This window comes from Eschrichtius robustus, chromosome 15 (assembly GCF_028021215.1).
Source record: "Eschrichtius robustus isolate mEscRob2 chromosome 15, mEscRob2.pri, whole genome shotgun sequence".
Taxonomy (NCBI): domain Eukaryota; kingdom Metazoa; phylum Chordata; class Mammalia; order Artiodactyla; family Eschrichtiidae; genus Eschrichtius; species Eschrichtius robustus.
Genome location: NC_090838.1, coordinates 74,798,521 through 74,818,040, shown reverse-complemented (window position 1 = coordinate 74,818,040; position 19,520 = coordinate 74,798,521). Strand labels below are relative to the sequence as shown.

At 40.6% G+C, this 19,520-nt stretch overlaps 1 protein-coding gene across 2 annotated transcripts; it reads right to left on the bottom strand.

Annotated features, from left to right (window-relative positions):
• Positions 1-2,227: 2,227 nt before the first annotated feature.
• Positions 2,228-4,455, bottom strand: LOC137777600 (lithostathine). Of its 2 annotated transcripts, XM_068564499.1 has the most exons (5): positions 4,380-4,455; positions 3,687-3,805; positions 3,337-3,474; positions 2,570-2,696; positions 2,228-2,295 (listed from the first exon to the last, which is right to left on the bottom strand). In XM_068564499.1, the coding sequence occupies exons 1-5, from the start codon at positions 4,453-4,455 to the stop codon at positions 2,228-2,230; spliced, it is 528 nt and encodes a 175-aa protein (XP_068420600.1). The 2 variants fall into 2 exon arrangements, with proteins under 2 accessions (XP_068420600.1, XP_068420601.1); XM_068564500.1 differs by lacking the exon at positions 3,337-3,474.
• Between the last annotated feature and the right edge of the window lie 15,065 nt (positions 4,456-19,520).

The following is a 19,520-nucleotide window of genomic DNA, read 5'->3' as shown; positions in this document are numbered from 1 at the left end:
TAATTGAAATATTGTTGACATACAATATTATGTTAGTTTCAGCTGTACTACATAACGATTGGACATTTGCATACATTATAAAATGATCAGCATGATAAGTCTAGTAATCATCTGTTCCCATACAAAGTTATTACAATATTATTGACCATATTCCTATATATTGCATCCCCATGGCTTATTTATTTTATAACTGGGGGTTTGCACCTCTTAATCTCCTTCCCATATTTCACACCCCTTCCCACTGGCAACTTCCTGTTTGTTCTCTGTATCTATGAATGATTTTATTTCTTTTCATTTGTTTGTTTTATATTTTAGAATTCACATATAAGTAAGGTTATATGGTATTTGTCTTTCTCTGTCTGATTTAATTCACTTGGCACAATACCCTCTAGATTTATGCATATTGTCACAAAATCTTTCAGTTTTTTTCATGGCTGAGTAATATTCCATTATATATATTTTATACATATAAAATATATATTCCTCATCTTCTTTATCCATTGATATGTTGATGAATAGTTAAGTTTATTCTGTACATTAGCCATTGTAAATAATGCAATAATGAACATTGGCGTGTACCTATCTTTTCAAATTAGTGTTTTTCTTTTCTTCAGGTAAATACCCAGAGGTGAATTTGCTGGACTACAGGGCAGTTCTAGTTTTAATTTTGTGAAGAAATGTTTTCCATAGTGGCTGTACCAATTTACATGCTCACCAACAGTGCATGAGCGCTCTCTTTTCTCCACATCCTCACCAACACTTGTAATTTGTTGTCTTTTTGATGATACCCATTATTCCAGGTGTGAGGTGGTGACTCACTGTGGTTTAGATTTGCATTTCCATGAAGGTTAGTGATGCTGAGCATCTTTTCATATGCCTATTGGCCGTCTTCTTTGGAAAAGTATCTACTCAGGTCCTCTGTCCGTTTTTTAATCAGAGTACTTGATTTTTGTTGATGTTGAGTTGCATGAGTTCTTCAAATATGTTGGATATTGATCCCCTATTGCAAATATTTTCTCCCAGTAAGAAGGCTGTTTTACTGTTTTGTTGATAGTTTCCTTCACTGTGGAAAAGCTTTTTATTTTGCCTTAGTCACATTTGATTATTTTTGCTTTTGTTTCACCTGTGTGAGGAGACAGATCCATAAATATATTGCTAAGAAGGATGTCACAGACAATACTGCCTATGTTTTTCTACTAGTAGTTTTATTGTTTCAGGTATTAAATGCAAGTTTTTTTATCCATATTGAGTTCAATTTTGTATATGTGTGAGAAAGCAGTCCTGTTTGATTCTTTTGCATGAAGCTGTCAGTTTTCAAATACTATTATTGAAGAGACTGTCTTTTCCCCATTGTATATTCTGGACTTCATTGTTGAAGATTAATTGACCATATAAGCATGGTTTTACTTTAAGGCTCTCTATTCTGTTCAATTGACCTATATGTCTGTTTTTGTTCGAGTACAATATTGTTTTTATTACTGTTGCTTTGTAGTGAAGTCTGGGATCAAGGAGTGCCACACGTACAGTTTGCTCCTTTCTTAAAAGAGAGTGACAACATCCAATGATCTGCATATCAGTCCAAGTAATTTCTTCTTGACTATATTTTATAAAAGTCATGATCCAAGGTGGATTGCACATTAAAGAAAAAGAATAGATCCTTCATGATCCTTCACAGCAAATGATTTCAGAAGTGCATTCTATAATAAATAGCATGGGACCGCACTAAGGCTGCTTGTGTCATACCATCAGGAGGAATGAGCAGTACAGTGTGTGGGGAAGCAATGCCTTTGTATAACACAACCCAATTCCTAAGGGAACAGGGCCTACATACTCATCACAAATACACTGGTGGGAATGTACATTCAGTCATTTTCCAAGGAAATTGGATGAAACTTGACAGAGGTCACCCCTAGATTCTTCCCATACAAACTCCTTCCTCAGAGTCTTGTTATAAGACAAGAGCACAAAAGCAGGTAAGTTTGGAATAAGATATTTATTACTGTTCTCCAAGACCTCAGGCCATGGCACGCACACACACACACACACACACACACACACACACACACACAAATGCCTGAAATGAGGCTGAGAGACAGGGAAGGCCAGAATGAGGTGGTCAGGTTGGGGGTGTGGGGAGGATTTCCCTTTCCGGGATGGGTCTTCATACTTGGTTCCAAGTCCATGGTGAGCTGCACACCAGACTCAGGCTACTGACTTCCCATCTGACTTAGTCCTTGAACTTGCAGACATAGGGTAAGTTCACATAACAGTTATAATCTCTCCACCTCAGATACCCTGAAGAGACAGAAGAGCTCAAGTGAATGGGGCTGGTGGAGCTTGAGAACCCAATGGGGACGCATCCCAGATTCTGGCCTAGGACTCAAAGGCTCTCCCTCATCTTCACCAGGGTCCCACTCCAGGGGAAAGAGAGAGAAAGAAAGGAGAGGTGAGAGGGGATGGGAACAGACAAGCAGTTCCAGCCCAGGAGGATTCTCTGAAGACCAGACCCAGAAATAGGGGATGAGGGGATGGAAAAGGCTGGGCAGAAGTGATCTCCTCTGTTTCCTACCTGAGTTTCTGGACAGGCTCCCACAGTAGCCTGGGTTTGAGACGGTGGCTGGATTTCTCTCCCAGGCAACGTAATTGAGCACATCAGTGCTACTCCACTCCCATCCACTGGCATTGGGCTCAGAGCCCTATAGAGCAGAGGATGGAGTCAGGTGAGGTGGAAAGGCCTTTAGAGTTCTCCTGGCCTGATTCCCTCAGCTGGAACATCTGATATCCTCCCCAGCATCATGGAATTACTTCTGCTCTAGCAGGTGATGCCCCACAGCTCTCCTCTGGGGAACACTCCGTAACTCTTTGCTTCCATTGGCAAATTCAAAAGTCAGTAATCACAAAGACGAATAGAACCCCTCAGAGTAACTTGTCACTGTGTGAACTACACTTGGTGGTACATTTGTGATTACCCTCTGAACATCCAAGACAACATATGTTTTATAAGGGAAAAATGCATCAATCCTAAATATTCATTTAGCACTTGCTAAGCGCAGCATGTGCAGACTCAGGGATGCACAGCGAACTGAATCAAGGCATGGTGTGTGAATTGTGTAAAAGCTTGACAAGAGGCAGATTAACCTTAGCTGGAGACTGGAGACTTGCACAGAACTCAGCTCTGCAGCTGGCCTCAAGGCCCTCCATTCTCCAATTACCCCCTTGATCTCCGAGCTCTAGGGATCTCTACGTTATTTCCTAGGCAGGCACAGGGGACAGCGAGCAGGCCTGGCTGGCCATAGCATCCTGGGAGGTAACAGACTAGAGAGGATGTAAGTGTACCTCTGTGGGGTCATGGAGCCCAATCCAGACGTCTGAGAGGGTTTTCAAGTTGTTCTTCACCAGGGAGGCCACGAAGGATCCCTCAGCCCCACTGAGCACAGACACAAGGTGGCCTGAGGGCCTCTTCTGGCAGGCCATCTGTGTGGAGAAGGGAGAGACTGAGGAGGAGCTTGAGACCCTCACTGAGGGAAGGGCAGAGACAAGGTAGGTGAGAAGGGGTTGTGTTTGCAAAAGATGAGGTGCTCATTCTCACCCTCAAGAAACTCTAGAGAATGGAGACTCCCAGCCCCCAAACCCTGTCTCTAATTTGCTTCTCCTTATCATCCCTAACTGCAAATCCCAGCACTCACGTCTGCATCCATCCAGGTTTTAGGTGTTATAAACAAGGCATAGCAGTAGGACGCATAGGCCATGGAGCCTTTGGGACAGCTGATCCGTGCAGAGGGCAGTTTCTTCTGGGAATCTTCCCCTAGGGAAGAAGAAATAAAGGAGAGGGATGGGGTGAAATGGAGAGAGGGGATTGGAATGGGGAGGTGACCTTGGGTAATATCTGTGGGGCCACGGCTTGGAGCAGTGACACCAAACTCCTGACTGCCTGTCACCAATGCCAACATTTCCAGGAGTTTTTCTTAATCATGAACTAGACCTAGTAATTGGGAGATGGTCTGTCTTCTTTTTATTCATCTGCCTTATTCAAAAGTCCAAGGCTTCTCCTCGTCTTGGCTGACTGTCTCTACACTGGATCCTCCAGTCATTCTCCTTCTACTCATCTCATTAATGACACTCTATGCTTCCCTCCTTAATCTACCCACATAAATCAGACTCTACTGAAAATTGAGAATCATCTCATCCCACTGTTACTGGACCACTGAGGTGCCTCCCACCACTAGTCACCCAGAAGGAAGGATGATGATGCAGGAATTGCAGGCAGTGTTGTTGTGTGGGGATGTACCATTACCACGGGAGGCACACAGGAGCTCTCCTCCTCTTCTTGGCCCTGAGCAAACACTGGGAACCCAGTGCTAGAGGCAGAGAAGTCTCACCTTGGACTTGAGACAGGAGCATCAGGCAGGAGAGCAGCATCCAGGACAGGCTGGGGAGGCCCATGGAAGGCATCATCTTGTCTGTGATGTTCGGAGACAACCAGAGAACTAAAGGAAGGACGGTCAGAGAGAGGATGTGAGAAACGCCCTGTTGTACCTCTTGTCTTTTCCTCTGTCTAGTTCCCTAGGAATAAATCCATCTTGATGGCATCCATCCCCTTCCATAGTTCTGGAAAGAATTTGAAAATCTGTACATCCTCCTACACCTGAGGCCTCCCAGGACTGCCTTTGCCTGGTCTCAGAGCTCCTGCATTCTCTGAGGACAGGGATCCTTGTATACCTTCCCTGAAATATGTGGGGTGAAACCCCTGTCAGGGGTCTCATCTTGTCTCAGCTCCCACTTACCTCTCTTGCAAGGGATCTGCACTGGTTTGTCGGGGCAGAAAAGACTGGGTTTTTATAAGAGGATGTGAGGGAGGGGCACTGAAATGAATAACAGGATGATGGAGCCGGGACAGGGGTCATGGGAAGGGCCTGGCTTTGGTTCAAGGAGATTCCCGCCATGGGGAGGAGTCTCTTCCCTGCAAAGCCTGGGAATTGCCACAGATATTGCCTGTTTCTCATTAGCAGGTCAGCACCTTTTCCAGGAACAGGTGAAGTTTATTCTTTCCCCGACTCTTTCCTGATAGGCAACTGTGGCAGAAAATGTGGTATTAACTTTTAAGGGGCACATCTACTGGAGTATTTCTTCTGGTTGATGTCTCAAGTGCTCACTCCTGTAGGCATACACATGTATTTCTTTCTAATTGTTCAGTAGAATTAAATAAATGTTGGATGATAAGTGGAGGTGAGTATGGGAATGACAAGTGTCACAGATAAGTGAGGTCAGAGAAGGAAATGAAAGTAAGAGGAGACGGTGGTTCAGGGTTGCCTCTTCTACATGGTAGCTAGTTTTAAAGCAACTTCAGAATCATCTCACAACTCAATATGTGAGCCAAAATCTTAAGGAAAATGAAATGTGGAAACTTGCCTTGCTGATCTTCTGAGAGATGGAACTTCCTTGATGGATAATAGTAATGTGATATAATAAGAGGCAATGGAGGAATTTCAAGCCTAGGAGGACTAGAGTCAAATGATGCAGAGTCAAAGGAAGAATGAGAGAGGGTTAAGGAAGGGTAAGAGCAAGAGCTGAATGAAATTGTAGACCTGATCCTACATTGCATGTAAGTTAGATCTCTACTTCATCAAGGTGCTCACTCCCCTGGGCTGCTGACAACCGCCTCGCAAACTGTCATTTGGCTGTAGAAGAAGTGTCATTTCTTTTTGCATTCTCCCTGGAAGGGTGATCAGCTTCATGTGGGGATACTGAGAAAAGCTCCTTAGTCATGTTTACTTCTGAGTTGGCAATTTTGGCAAGTATGAGATACATACTAAGTGGCTCAGGTTTATTTTGGTCAGTCTGGGAATATGTTAAGCTGGAATTCTCTGCAGACCCTGACTCTCAAGTGGTTTTTATAGGTCAGCTTGTGTGAGATGGAGTCAATGCAACTGAGCTTGTGTTTGATTCATGTCCTCAGAATCCAAAAGTCAGTAGAACACACAAATAATCTAACAGGAAGGAAAAGGACAGCCAACAGATACTTTTGTTACAAAGGAAAAAGAACTTACTGCACAAAAAATATTTAAATGCAAAGGCATAACTATATTTAGAGCTCAGTGGAAATTCAAGTTTGAAAAAACAATATTTCATGGAAATATGATAGATAGGATGAGTTGAGAAGTAGTCTTGCTACAGTAAAACAATTATTTGAGAAAAAGTAAATAATAGCAATCAGAAACCCAGAATGGCCCATGTTTCTTGAATTCCTGAGAAACACAGTGTTGTGGGGAAAGATACCATTTAGATTAAAAGACTCTGGAAAGATATAACAATCTATCCTAGTGAGTAAATTGTAATAGGGTCTTGATTAATAAAGTATGCCTTTGGGGGACAATTGTAAAATATGAATATGAACTCATTTTTGATAATGACAGAATTTTCACATTTCTTTCTTGTGGTAAAAGTGTCATAGTTAAATTGACAGGCATCCTGCCCTCCAACTCCTTAAGGTGGGTGACTGAAACTTCCAACCCTCTCTTTGCTCTAAATATGGGTGTGTCTTGCAAAGGAATATAAGAGCTCATCCAAGGCTCTGGGCTGTGTCAGTGACCGTATTCCCCAATCCTGGGAAAACTAAATGAGTGAAGGTGGCTCTGTAGCATATCACCCCAATTTGATGAATGAAGGCAATGGCAGCAGCCCCCGCCTGATCCACAGTCAGTAAGTGCCCTGTTCCTTTCTTCTTCCTCTATCAGAGCAAAACACGTATTCATTAGCCATTGTCTTTAAAGTCACTCACTTTGGTGGAGAGGGCTGGATTCATGGGCTTAGAAGGAATGACAAGAGGGCATTGCTGAATTTTCGACCTATTTTTCAAAAATTGACATATTTTTCCTAAGTACAAGAAAAGAGGAAAAAATACCGAACTACTATCAATTCGACTACTTGTAACTAAATTAAAAGTGATAACATTCCCTAGGGGAGGGTCACGCTCATGGGAGAGCCAGAAGACAGAAAGGGGAACAGGTAAACATTGTCCCCTCTAGGAAAGGGTCCTTTGTGTCATTTTTCTACCAAAATTTCAGAAATGACAAAAACCAAAAATCAAAGACAAAAAGTAAACAAACCTCCCCCCTAAAAACCACAAGATGGACTCAATGATTTAATAAGAAAAAACGACATTCCCTTAAGAAGATAAGGTCCTTTTCCAGTGGTACCTCTCAGCACTGTGTTGCCAGGAGGACTGAATGACTTGAGCATGAGAGAAAACTCTTGGCTTTCAGCTTCAAGGGGATTTAAGTTCTCAAGCAGATGGGATTTTGATCACATCAGCAGGTTGATGTGGCAAGCCTTGGGGTCTTTCCAGGGTTGGTCTGATTTTGTAACTCACCAATTTATGACCTTTACCATCCTTTGTACAGCTTTAGCTCAACAATGGGTATAAAGTGGAAAAGGAAGTGGACTGGAAGTTGGTAAACTGGATTTTAATTTCTGCTATACCTCTTCTTAGCTATGTGTCTATGCTGCCCCTCGTTTTTTAAGAGAGACAGCCTATCAATGCCCTTTCCAGCCCAGGACGGTGATTTGCAAACACTGGCAGTTACTGAAGCCACTTCCCCCCATCTATGTTTTTCTACCTTTAGCTTTATTAATACTTCATTCCTATTTTCCACTAGCCCCAAGATCTTTGCTGTGAGCTAAACCCTTGAACTCTCTTCCTGGTATCTGTTTTATGTGATTTCCCATTAGGGTTAAATGATCTATAATGACACTTAGCTCTAACACTCTATAATACATGACATAAAACAAAAAGTGCTTGGCAAAGCCATTAAACATTAACATTCTGAGTTACAGATCCCGGAAGTGTTCAACTGGGTCATGATTTGTCTAGTACCATCAGACTATACCACAAATGACCCTACACTTATTTGCTCAGTTAAGCAGATTTAGTAGTCCACCAGAAGTCTTTAAGCAGTATTTGGATCACCATGCCTTTTGTTTCCAGATGTGACTCCTGTGGTCCCAGAGCCAGATTTCAGTGGATGTACACCTGTGGATCTGCGCTGGTGGCTTTGTGAGCACAAGCCCTGAGGCACACCTGGGATGATTGCCTGCATTCCCATGGTTGAGGCTGGGCCAAGGGCAATGCCATCAACAGTACTTTGTGAGGCCACACAAAGGGTGACAGGTGACACCACAGACCACACTTCCTGGTGGACAGCTCCTGCAGAGGAATACTAAGTGGCTCCTCTCCCAGCAGGAGTGCTCCAGTCCTGCCTACCTCACACCAAAGCTTGGAAATGGATATGGGGGTTTCTACTCCAACAACTGGGGAGCAGACCATGCCCCAACAGGGCTGTGACAACCACAGAGCAAAGAGGAGACCCTGCTCAATGTCAAGTGCAGGCTCTGGTCACCACAACCACAATCACAACCCCTACCTGGGCGATCTGCCCAGCACACACTGAGGAAAGATATGGAGGCATCCATATAAAAAAAACAGCCCTTGCACCAAAAATATGAGACTCATACAGGCTACACAGGGATGCTCCCACTTAAAGTTAGCCCTTCAAGACCACAGGAGATAACTGCTTCTCTTAAATTCAGAGAGTCAGAGAAATATAAGTAAAATGAAGAAGGAGAGGAACCACTCCCAATTAAAAGAACAAGAGAAGTCCCCTGAAAGAACAAACAGTGAAACAGACTTTTCCATTCTACTAGATCCTGAGTTCACAAAGGAGGTAATAAAAACACTAAAGGAATTACGAAAAACAGTCAGTATTATGGGAGACCACTGTAAAAAGGAACTAGAAACTTAAAGTCAAACCACTTAAAATTAGAAAACTCACTTGCCAAGACCAAGCTGAGCTAAAGGCAATAGATAACAAACTAAATAATGCAGAATGAATGAGTGACCTGGAAAATAGAATAATGGAAATCACCCAATCAGAACAGCAGACAAAAAGACAAATGAAAAAAAGAAAAAAAAAAACAAAGCAGTATATGAGACCTATGATATACTATAAAGCATGCCAATCTACACATAATAGGGATCCCAAAAGGAGAAGAATGAGAAAAGGGGATTGAAAATATATTTGGAGAAATTATGGATGAAAAATTCCCAAACCTACAAAAAGAAACAGATATCCAGGTACAGGATGCACAGAGGGTCCTGAACAATATGAACATAATAGATCTACATCAAAACATATTATACTTAAAATGACAAAATTTAAAGATAAAGAGAGGATTCTAAAGGCAGCAGAGAAATATAAATAATTAATTATAAGGGAACCCACATAAGGCTATTAACTGATTTCTCTACAAAAACGTTGTAGGCCAGAAGAAAGTGGCAAGATATACTTAAAATCCAGAAAGGGAAAACCTGCAACCTACGATACTCTACCCAGAAAGCTAATTTTTCAGTATAGGAGAGATAAAGGATTTCTCAGAAAAGCAAAACCTAAAATAATACAGCAATACTCAACTAAATATTCCTAAAAGAAATATTGAGAGGTCTTTCTTTATAGAAAAGAAGTAAGAATCTAGGGGAAAGAGAATATCAAAATTGTGAAGTAAATCACTTAAATAAGCCAGTACACAGATTTTAAAAAAATAAGAAAAAAATTTGTGAAAACAATGATAACAACAATGAAATGCAAAAGGATAAACATGAAGATGTAAAAGAGGACATCAAAATCATAAAATGTTGGGAGGTGGGATAAGAAAATGTAGATTTTTTAAAGAATGTGTTTGAGTCTATATGACTACAAGTCTAAAGCAAGTAGACATAGTAATTGGTTAATACACTTGAAAAACAGGGTAACCACAAATCAAAAACATACAATAGATTCACAAAAACAAAAAAAGAACACAAGTATAATACAAAAGAAATGCATTAAACCACAAAATGAAAAACAAAAAGAAAAAGAAGGGAACGAAGAAGAAATACAAAATCAACTGGAAAACAAGGTTTAAAATAGCAATAAAATCATACCTAACAATAATTAACTTAAAAGTCAATGGACTAAATGCTCCAATCAAAAGGCATAGAGTGGCAGATTGGCCAATAAAACAAGAACCTACAATATGCTGCCTACAAGAAAACCACTTTAGGGCAAATGATACATATAGATTGAAACTGAAGTGGTGGACAAAATTTCATGCAAATGGAAATGACAAGAAAGCAGGGGTAGCAATACTCGTAACAGACAAAATAGACTTTAAAACAAAGACCATAAAGAAAGACAAAGAAGGACACTCTATAATGATAAAAGGATCAGTACAAGAAGAGGATATTACATTTGTTAACATATACGCACCCAATATAGGAGCGCCTAAGTACATAAAATAACTACTAACAGATGTAAACGGATAAATTGATGGGAATATCATGATAGTAGAAGAATTTAACACCCTACTCACATTGATAGACAGATCTTCCAGACGGAAAATCAATAAGAAAACAGAGATCCTAAATAACAAAAATAGAACAGTTAGACTTATTTTATCAGGATATTAAATCCAAAACCACCCAGTATACACATTCTTTTCAGGTGCACATGGAACATTCTCGAGGATAGACCACACACTAGGAAACAAAACAATCGTCAACAAATTTAAGAGGATAGAAATTATTTCAAGCCTCTTTTCTGATCACAACAGCATGAAACTAGAAATCAACCAAATAAAGAGAAATGAGAAAAAATGATTACATGGAGACTAAACGACATGCTACTAGGAAACAAATGGCTCAACTATGATGTCAAAGAGGAAATTTAAAAATAGCTTGAGACAAATGACAATGAAAACACAATCATACAAATCTATGGGATGCAGAAAAAGCAGTTCTTAGAGGGAGGTTCCTAGTGCTACAGGCTTTCTTCAAAAAACAAGAAAAATCTCAAATAAACAACCTACGCTACCATCTAAAAGAATTAGAAAAAGAAGATCAAAAAAAGCCTAAAGTCAGCAGAAGGAGGAAAATAATAAGATTAGAGATGAAATAAATAAAATGGAGACTAAAAAAAAAAAAATGGAAAAAATCAGTAAAACCAAGAGCTGGTTCTTTGCAAGGGTAAACAAAATTAACAAATCTTGGCCCAGTCTCACCATGAAGAAAAGAGAGAGGATCTAAATTAACAAAAATAAGAGACAAAAGAGGAGAAATAACAACCTACACCTTACAAATTAAAAAAAAAAGGGAGAATTGCCCGCCCTGATACCAAAACCAGACAAAGACACTACCAAAAAGGGAAATTACAAGCCAATATCTTTCATGAATATACATGCAAAACTTCTCAACAAAATATTAGCAAACCAAATCCAAGAACACATAAAAAAGATCATATACCATGATCAAGTTGCATTCATCCCAGGGTCACAAAGATGTTTCAACATAGGCAAATCAATCAATGTGATACACAACATCAAGAAAAGAGGGGCCAAATAACACATGATCACTTCAATAGATGCAGAAAAAGCATGTGATAAAATTCAGCATCCCTATAGAATCTAAAATAAATTAAAAAAAAAAAAAAACATGTTTCTGAAGAATCTAGGGTCAGGACAGGAATAAAGATGCAGACATAGAGAATGGACTTGAGGACATGGGGAGGGGGAAGGGTAAGCTGGGATGAAGTGAGAGAGTGGCATTGACATATATGCACTACCAAATGTAAAATAGATAGCTAGTGGGAAGCAGCCGCGTAGCACAGGGAGATCAGCTCCGTGCTTTGTGACCACCTAGAGGGGTGAGATAGGGAAGGTGGGAGGGAGATGAAAGGGGGGGGTATATGTATACGTATAGCTGATTCACTTTGTTATACAGTAGAAACTAACACAACATTGTAAAGCAGTTATATTCCAATAAAGATGTTAAAAAACATATTCAGCATTCATTCATGATAAAAACTCTAAACAAAATGCGTATAGAGGGAGCACATCTCAACATAATAAAAGCTATTTATGATATACCCACAGCCAACATAATACTCAATGATGAGAAGTGGAAAGCTTTCCTTCTAAAATCTGGAAGAAGACAAGGATGACCACTCTTACCACTTCTATTCAACATAGTATTGGAAGTACTAGCAACAGCAATTAGACAAGAAAAATAAATAAAAGTTATCCAGATCGGAAGGGAAAAGGTAAAATTGTCATTAAATGCAGATGACATGATACTCTATATAGAAAACACAAAAGACTCCAGTCAAAAACTATTAGAACTGATAAATGAATTCGCAAGGTAGCAGCATATGTGATTAGCATACAGAACTGTGTTTCATTTCTTTACACTAACAATGAAATATCAGAAAGAATAAGAAAAGAAACAATTCCTTGTAATACGCATCAAAAAAATATTTAGGAATAAATGTGACCAAGGAGGTGAAAGATTTGTATGCTGAGAACTATAAAACATTGATAAAGGAAACTGAAGATGACTCAGAGTGGAAAGATAGTCCATGCTCATGGATTGGAAGAATTAATACTGTTAAAATGGCCCTACTACCCAAAGCAATCTACAGATTTAATGGGATACCTTTAAAATTACCTATGACACTTTCCACAGAACTAGAACACACAACCTTAAAATTTGTATGGAACCACAAAATAACCAGAATTGCCAAAGCAATACTGAGGAAAAAGAACAAAGCTGGAGGCATAACCCTCCAGACTTCAGACAATCCTACAAATCTATAGCAGTCAAAACAGTGTAGTACTGGCACAAAAATAGACATATAGATCAAAGGAACAGACTAGAGATCCCAGAAATAAACCCACACACCTACGGTCAATTAATCTTCAACAAAGGAAGCAAGAATATACAATGGAGAAAAGACAGTCTCTTCAGCAAGTGGTGCTGGGAAAGCTGGACAGCCTCATGTAAATCAATGAAGTTAAAACGCTCCCTCAAACCATACACAAAAATAAACTCAAAATGGCTTAAAGCCTTAAATATAAGATATGACACCAGAAAACTGCTAGAAGAGAACTTAGGAAAAACATTCTCTGACATGAATCTTAGCAATGTTTTCTTTGGTCAGTCTCACAAGGCAAGAAAAATAAAAGCAAAAGTAAACAAATTGGACCTAATCAAACTTATAATCTTTTGCACAACAAAGGATACCATCAAAAAAATGAAAAAGCAACCTATGAACTAGGAGGAAACATTTGCAAATGATGCGACCCACAAGGGCTTAATTTCCAAAATATATGAACAGCACAGTCAACTGAATAACAAAAAACCAAACAGCCCAATAAAAAATGGGCAGAAGACATACATAGACATTTCTCCAAAGAACACATTCAGATGGCCAATAGGCACGTGAAAAGATGATCACCATCGCTAACTATTAGAGAAATGCAAATCAAAACTACAATGAAGTAGCGCCTCACACTGGTCAGGATGGCTGTCATTAAAGAGTCTACAAATAATAAATGCTGGAGAGGGTGTGGAGAAAAGGGTACCCTCCTACGCTGTTGGTGGGAATGTAAATTGGTGCAGCCACTATGGAGAACAATATAGAGGTCCTTAAAAAACTAAAAATAGAGCTACCATATGATCTAGCAATCCTACTCTTGGACATCTGTCTGGAAAAGATAAAACTCTAATATGAAAAGATACATGCACACCAATGTTCATAGCAGCACTATTTACAATAACCAAGACATGGAAGCAACCTAAGTGTCCATCAAGAAATGAATGAATAAGGAAGGTGTCATATATATATATATATATATATATATATATATATATATATGTATACACATATAAATATACATACATACACACACACACACACACACATGAACAACGGAATATTAATCATCCATAAAAAAGAATGAAATATTGCCATTTGTAACAACATGGATAGATCAAGAGATTATCATACCAAGTGAAGTAGGCAGAGAAAGACACATAATATATCATTTATATGTGAAATCTAAAAAAAAAATACAAATAAATTTATTTACAAAACAGAAACAGATTCACAGACACAGAAAACACACTTTTGGTTACCAAAGGGGAGGGGGGGTGGGATAAATTAGGAATATGGGATTAATAGATATACACCACTATATATAAGAATAGATGTTGTCAAGGCAATCAACATTGTCTACTGTACCTATGGTCATACTTAAGTTCCCGAGATACTGATCACAGAGGATCATTTCCTAAATTCATAGTCTTTATGGTTGACCAGTTTGTGTCCTGAACCATGTCGTAAATTTTCTTCCCCTGGTAAACTCTCATGAAGCTTTCCGTCTAGAAGTCTAGAACAGAGGTACGAAAGCTGTTTCTATCCTTCCTCCCCCTGGTTCCATTCTACCCCACTGAACCCTCCATAACTTAGTGCCTTTCAAGCTGACCAGAGCTCTTCTTCTCCTGAAACACTTGATAAAAAAGTCTCCCCCTCCTAATAATTGTTAGCTCTTATTTTCTCTCTCTAGAAACTATTCCACCTCAGTTTGGGTGTAATAAGGTGGGGGTTCTCCAGTTTGTGTGTGATCCCCCAATGCATGAAATGTGTATGAGAAACTTTGTATCATATCCAATTCCTGAGTTCCCCACAATTTCCTCTTCCACAGTTCATACTCTACTGGGTCACTAATAGCTCAAAGGGGCCTTGACAGAGATAGGGCACAGGCTTCTTTTAGGTTGGCTTATTTGCATATAAGTTTAGGCTATTTGCATATAAGATGCTGACATACATTGCTACTCACTCAAGCAAAAGGGGATGTTTTTAGAAGGATATGGGCTTATCTCAATGCACCCAACTTTAGGGCACAACCAAGTCTCACGAAGGCCTAGAGAAAGGAAGAAAAATGTCAGAAAGTGAAGTTATGCTCTCCTTCATTTTCTTTCTTTATTTCACTGGGTTTGGGTCATTCTCTTTGATCCAGTCAGTTTCCTTGCCTTTCGGATACACGCAGCATGATCAAACATGGTTAACACATTAGAGTTCTTCCAAACCTTCACTGCAGGGACTCAAAAGATTAACTATATTCTTGGTGAACAAATTCATTTTCAGGATAGTATCTGATTCATCTAGCTAGGCCTGGTTATTCACACCAGGCCAATCAACTGGGGCAAGGAATTTGAGTCACTTGGTGTTATTATGGGAACTGCACTCACCACTTAAGTAGGACCTGTGGATGAGACCTAGTTCTTAGAGAAGGGAGCCAGAAAGGCACCCCAACAGAAGTTTACTGCAGCAAACAAGACTTAATTGTCTCAGCCTCTTGTTTTGACCTTGGCTTGTTTTCAGACCTAGATTCCTTCCTTGGATGTTGCCCCACACACCACATCTGCTTCTGACCTTGGACTGTCCTCCAGACTTGCAGGAGTTGTCCAGCTGGCTGTTGTATTCACTGCTCTTATGGTATGTATTCAGTCCTCCTCTGCGTCAAGAATGATGTATTTAACCTGTCCTGATTTGGATATCTGCCAATCACTGGGAGGCAAAGAAGAGAACAAAACCTTTTCTCCAGTTGGATCAGTACACCCCCACAGGTTCCTGGGTCTCTGGTGGTGCCTCTATCATTGATTTTACCTTCCATCTAGAGTTCAGGAGACAAAAGAATTTGATAGCAATCGCAGACACAGAGAACATCTGGATAAGAGACCTGTAAACCAAGTGACTCTAGTATCCTAATATCCCTGAATGTACCTTAGTGATTCACCCCTTTTACTTTTAACAGCGTTCTTCTCTCTCCACCTCCAAACCCCCTACCAATGTTAGGTAGTTAGTCAGACATTAGCAGCAAGGAGGTGACAGTGGCAAGAAAGACAAGAAGTCATCGAGTCGCACCCAACCATCCGAGGACTCTCCCCTGACCCCGCCCAGAACGGGCGAAACTAGGGTAGTGTGGTGGGCAGCTTATCCTGATACAGGGGGGCACAGTAACACAAGGGAACTTCTCTGGGTTGCGCATGCCCAGACCAGACAGGTGTATGACCTATAGTAAACCCAAACTCATTATACCATCATTATAATAAAATCTCCACGTGGTCTTGCCCCTCCGCCCCAACCCCGTGGGCATTTCTTAGCAGTTTAAGGCTGAGAGCATGCGCAGCAGTAAACTTGTTACGTGGATCAGGACCTTCAATCAAATAATGATCCCCTGTCACTCACCCCCGCCTCCCTGCAGAATGCTCCTTAAAGGCGCCCTTAAACCTGTACAGGAATGCTGCTTTCAATTCGCAGAAACTGCCCGCTCTCTCCCTTTGAGAGTGTAAGTTTGCTTAGATAAGCTTTGCTTTGGGCTTTCTTCACTTCGCTGAAACAGGCTGCTCTCAGAAACAGCCCGCTCTCGCTCTCTCTCTTTCTCTCACTCCCTCTTTTACAGTGTACCTATGCTTAAATAAACTTTGCTATGTGCTTAAGCTTAAAGTGGTAGTTGGCGATTCTTTGCTTAACTACGGTGGGACTGAGATTGCTGGTCGGGGTCTTCTGTTGACCTCCTCCGTTGAAGCTATTTTGTTACAACGCACGTCAACCCGGTGACACCACCAAACCATATTTGTGTACTCTTCCCAAGTAGTTTTTAGAGTGCACCTCGGGGGGGACCATTGCACCCCAGCTGCATAGGTCTGTGCTACAATTTATGAGCATATTTGGCACTTGGATTTATTTATGGATTTCTACTTCATGTCTAAAGCAGAATTCCCCCGAATCTCATTCCTTCAAACACTCTTTCAAGAGCTAGTCCTAGATTTGTTTCATTTTGCTGTCTGCAAATACTTTGGGAATACTTTTTTCGTGGTTAAGTTCAGGAAACACTGTTATGCAAAGTTAAGCAAGTTTCTTTACTGCAGGGCTATTCTCAGACTCTGTGTGCAAATGCACAAAAATGAAGGAAAGTAATAGGGTTTGCAGTTCAACAGGCATTTGGTCATAGGTTTTCGTGGGTATGTTTGTGTATTCCTACTTGGGAGAAATACCTGTTAATAGATCACTACGTTACTTCAGTTTTATTAATAGTTGAAAGCACCACTTGTCAAATCATGGCTTGCAACTTACTGGTGTCTGAAATTATTAAATCAATTTAGTGGGCAATAACTAACATATTCTTTGTAAACACAAGGAGAATAGAATAGAAAATTCCACAGTATATTACATAAAGCGGGTAAACAGTGTTTTGTGAAATTTTAATTTTGATTTTCAGCATACATATGATTTAAAAGTGTTGAAATATAAAATATATTTCTTATTGTAAATAGCAGCCAAAATTTTGAATATCGCCAGTCTTCCTCTAAGGTGTGGTCTGGTATTTCAGCCAGGCGTCTCTCCCATAAGATTTTGGTCCACTGATTTGCTGCCTTTTCAGGCATTTTATCAATACCTGGCAGACCAGAGCTACTGGTCTCATGGCAAAGGGGGATGATAGTGAGTTATTTTCTCTTATAATCTATCTCCTGAAGCCCAGTGTGGGATTTAATGCATAGAAAACTAATTTCTCGGCTTGCCACCATCATCCAGTACGAAGTTTTAAAGTGGGAATTAGGCACTTGAAAGTATAGATCCCATTTGATTATAAATAAAAGCGAACTGTATGTTTTTGTATATATCTGGTTAAATACAACTGGGAAAAAAGGAAGACAAGGAATGACGATGACCTCCTGTGTCCCTGCTCTCTGAGCACTCATTCTTCTGCACCCGATCACGTGGCAGAGCCGTCTGACTGCCCGGGTGTCCTCAAACCCTCTGACTCCGAGTGGGGGTCCTATAGGTGTAGTGTTGAAAGCCTCCCAGGCATTCTGATGTGTGCCGCTGGTGCCGTAGAAGAGCCAGTGCCCTGGACCCTAGCTCTGGCTTTTGGAGTTTGGGTCTCAGTACCCTCATGTGTAGTGAGAGTCTCTCTTAGCCCTGGGAGAATGCATTTGGTTGATGACCTTACCTGGATAGACCGCTGTGTTGAGAGCTTTATCACACTGCCCCAGAGTATGTAAAGTCATAAACACAGGGTGCATAGATAACGTTTTTACCCCAGCAGTTTTGCGGTTCTTCTAGGTAACACGAAGGAACTCTGTTGTTGCTGGTATGGCTTTGGGAGTCGGGTGGGAAGGATAAACTGATAAGTTTGGTTCCTGTGTACATACTGGAAGAACCCTTTCATAATAAACTAGAGGCTCTACAACAACAACAACATCAAAAACAACAAAAACAACAAAAACAAAACAAGACAAACAAACAAAACCCCACTATTCTAAAGAATAGGCTTTTAGGTAACTATGGGAGGATTAAACAAACTACCACTAGGGGCTGAGTTGGCTGAGCACACGGTTTAGTGCTGGGGAAAACTCGAAGCAGGAGCAAGCTGCTTCTAAATACAGAGTGGATTAGAAAAAGGCATCAGGAGAAAAAATAAAGTTTAATCTACTCCTGCATCCTCTAAGATTAAATGACTGCCACAGTTGCACATCACAGGGGACAGAGGAAACACATCTTGCAAATGAAAATGCAGGGTTGTAATAACACAAGGGTCAGAATTGGGTAGCTGAGCTGTGTCCCTAAGCAAGTAGAGAGGCAGGCTTGTGTGATGCAGAATGCTGTATACACAGGAGTGAGTCAGAGAGAGACCTGGGATTCGAGGGCTCCTGATCCTTCAGAAACGATGACTGATGTGACTACTCAGGGAGCCATTTGTCTTTTTCCCCTCTTGGCTACTCAGAATGAGAGTGCTTCCTTTGTGTCGAGGGACACCCCTTGGTGTGGGTCATGGCGAGAGGCAGGGTCACAGCTCCCAGTACAGAAGAAAAGGTGACAGATATCCTCCACCTTCCAGTTCTCTGGAGGCTAGGATATCCTTCATTGTGATGGAGGCATGACAATGGGACACCCAGCCAGGTAGTGGCACAAAGAGGAAGAAGCAATTAGAGATCTTTCCCAGTGGGTATGGAGCTGGGGGCCTTGCAGTGCTGGCAGTGAGGGTTCAATGGCTGTGGCTCACACGGAGCTTCATCATCAACTTGCTCTAACTACATGATCTTGCTTTTAGCCGCCAGACTTTCCTGGTTCCTTTCTTGCTGTCCGGACCTGGTGCTCCAGCCTCCCAGTGAAACTTTGATCCAATGAATAACCTTTATGTTTTGTTTGTTTTTACTTTTCAGCTTTTTCAAGGTATTTCTGAGGTGCAGTCAAGGGTACATATTTAAAGTGCATTTAAATATTGATGTCTTGACATTCAGATGCACCCAATGAAACCATCAAAGTAACCCCTATAATAAACATAGCCATCACCATGAAGGTTTCCTCTCCCACCCCTACTTCTCACCCTCAACTTCTCCAATCCCCCCAATCCAAGGTAACCACTGATCTGTTTTCAGACACTATAGATACGTTTAACTTGCATTTTCTTGAATTGTATATAAGTAGAATAATACATGGCATGCTTTCCTCCCTGGTTTCTTATACTAAGCAATTTTATTTCAAGATTCATTCATATTATTGCTTGTTTCAACACTTCATTTATTTTCATTGTTGAGTAAATTCTATTGTGTGGGTATGGCACAATTTATTCTTCTATTGATAGAC

Coding starts and splice junctions, on each gene's coding strand:
- LOC137777600 (XM_068564499.1), bottom strand. CDS start 4,455: ATGATGCCTTCCATGGGCCTCCCCAGCCTGTCCTGGATGCTGCTCTCC. Junction 3,475..3,686: donor AAACCTGGATGGATGCAGAC/GTGAGTGCTGGG, acceptor TTCTCCACACAG/ATGGCCTGCCAGAAGAGGCC. Junction 2,697..3,336: donor GGCTCCATGACCCCACAGAG/GTACACTTACAT, acceptor TCTGCTCTATAG/GGCTCTGAGCCCAATGCCAG.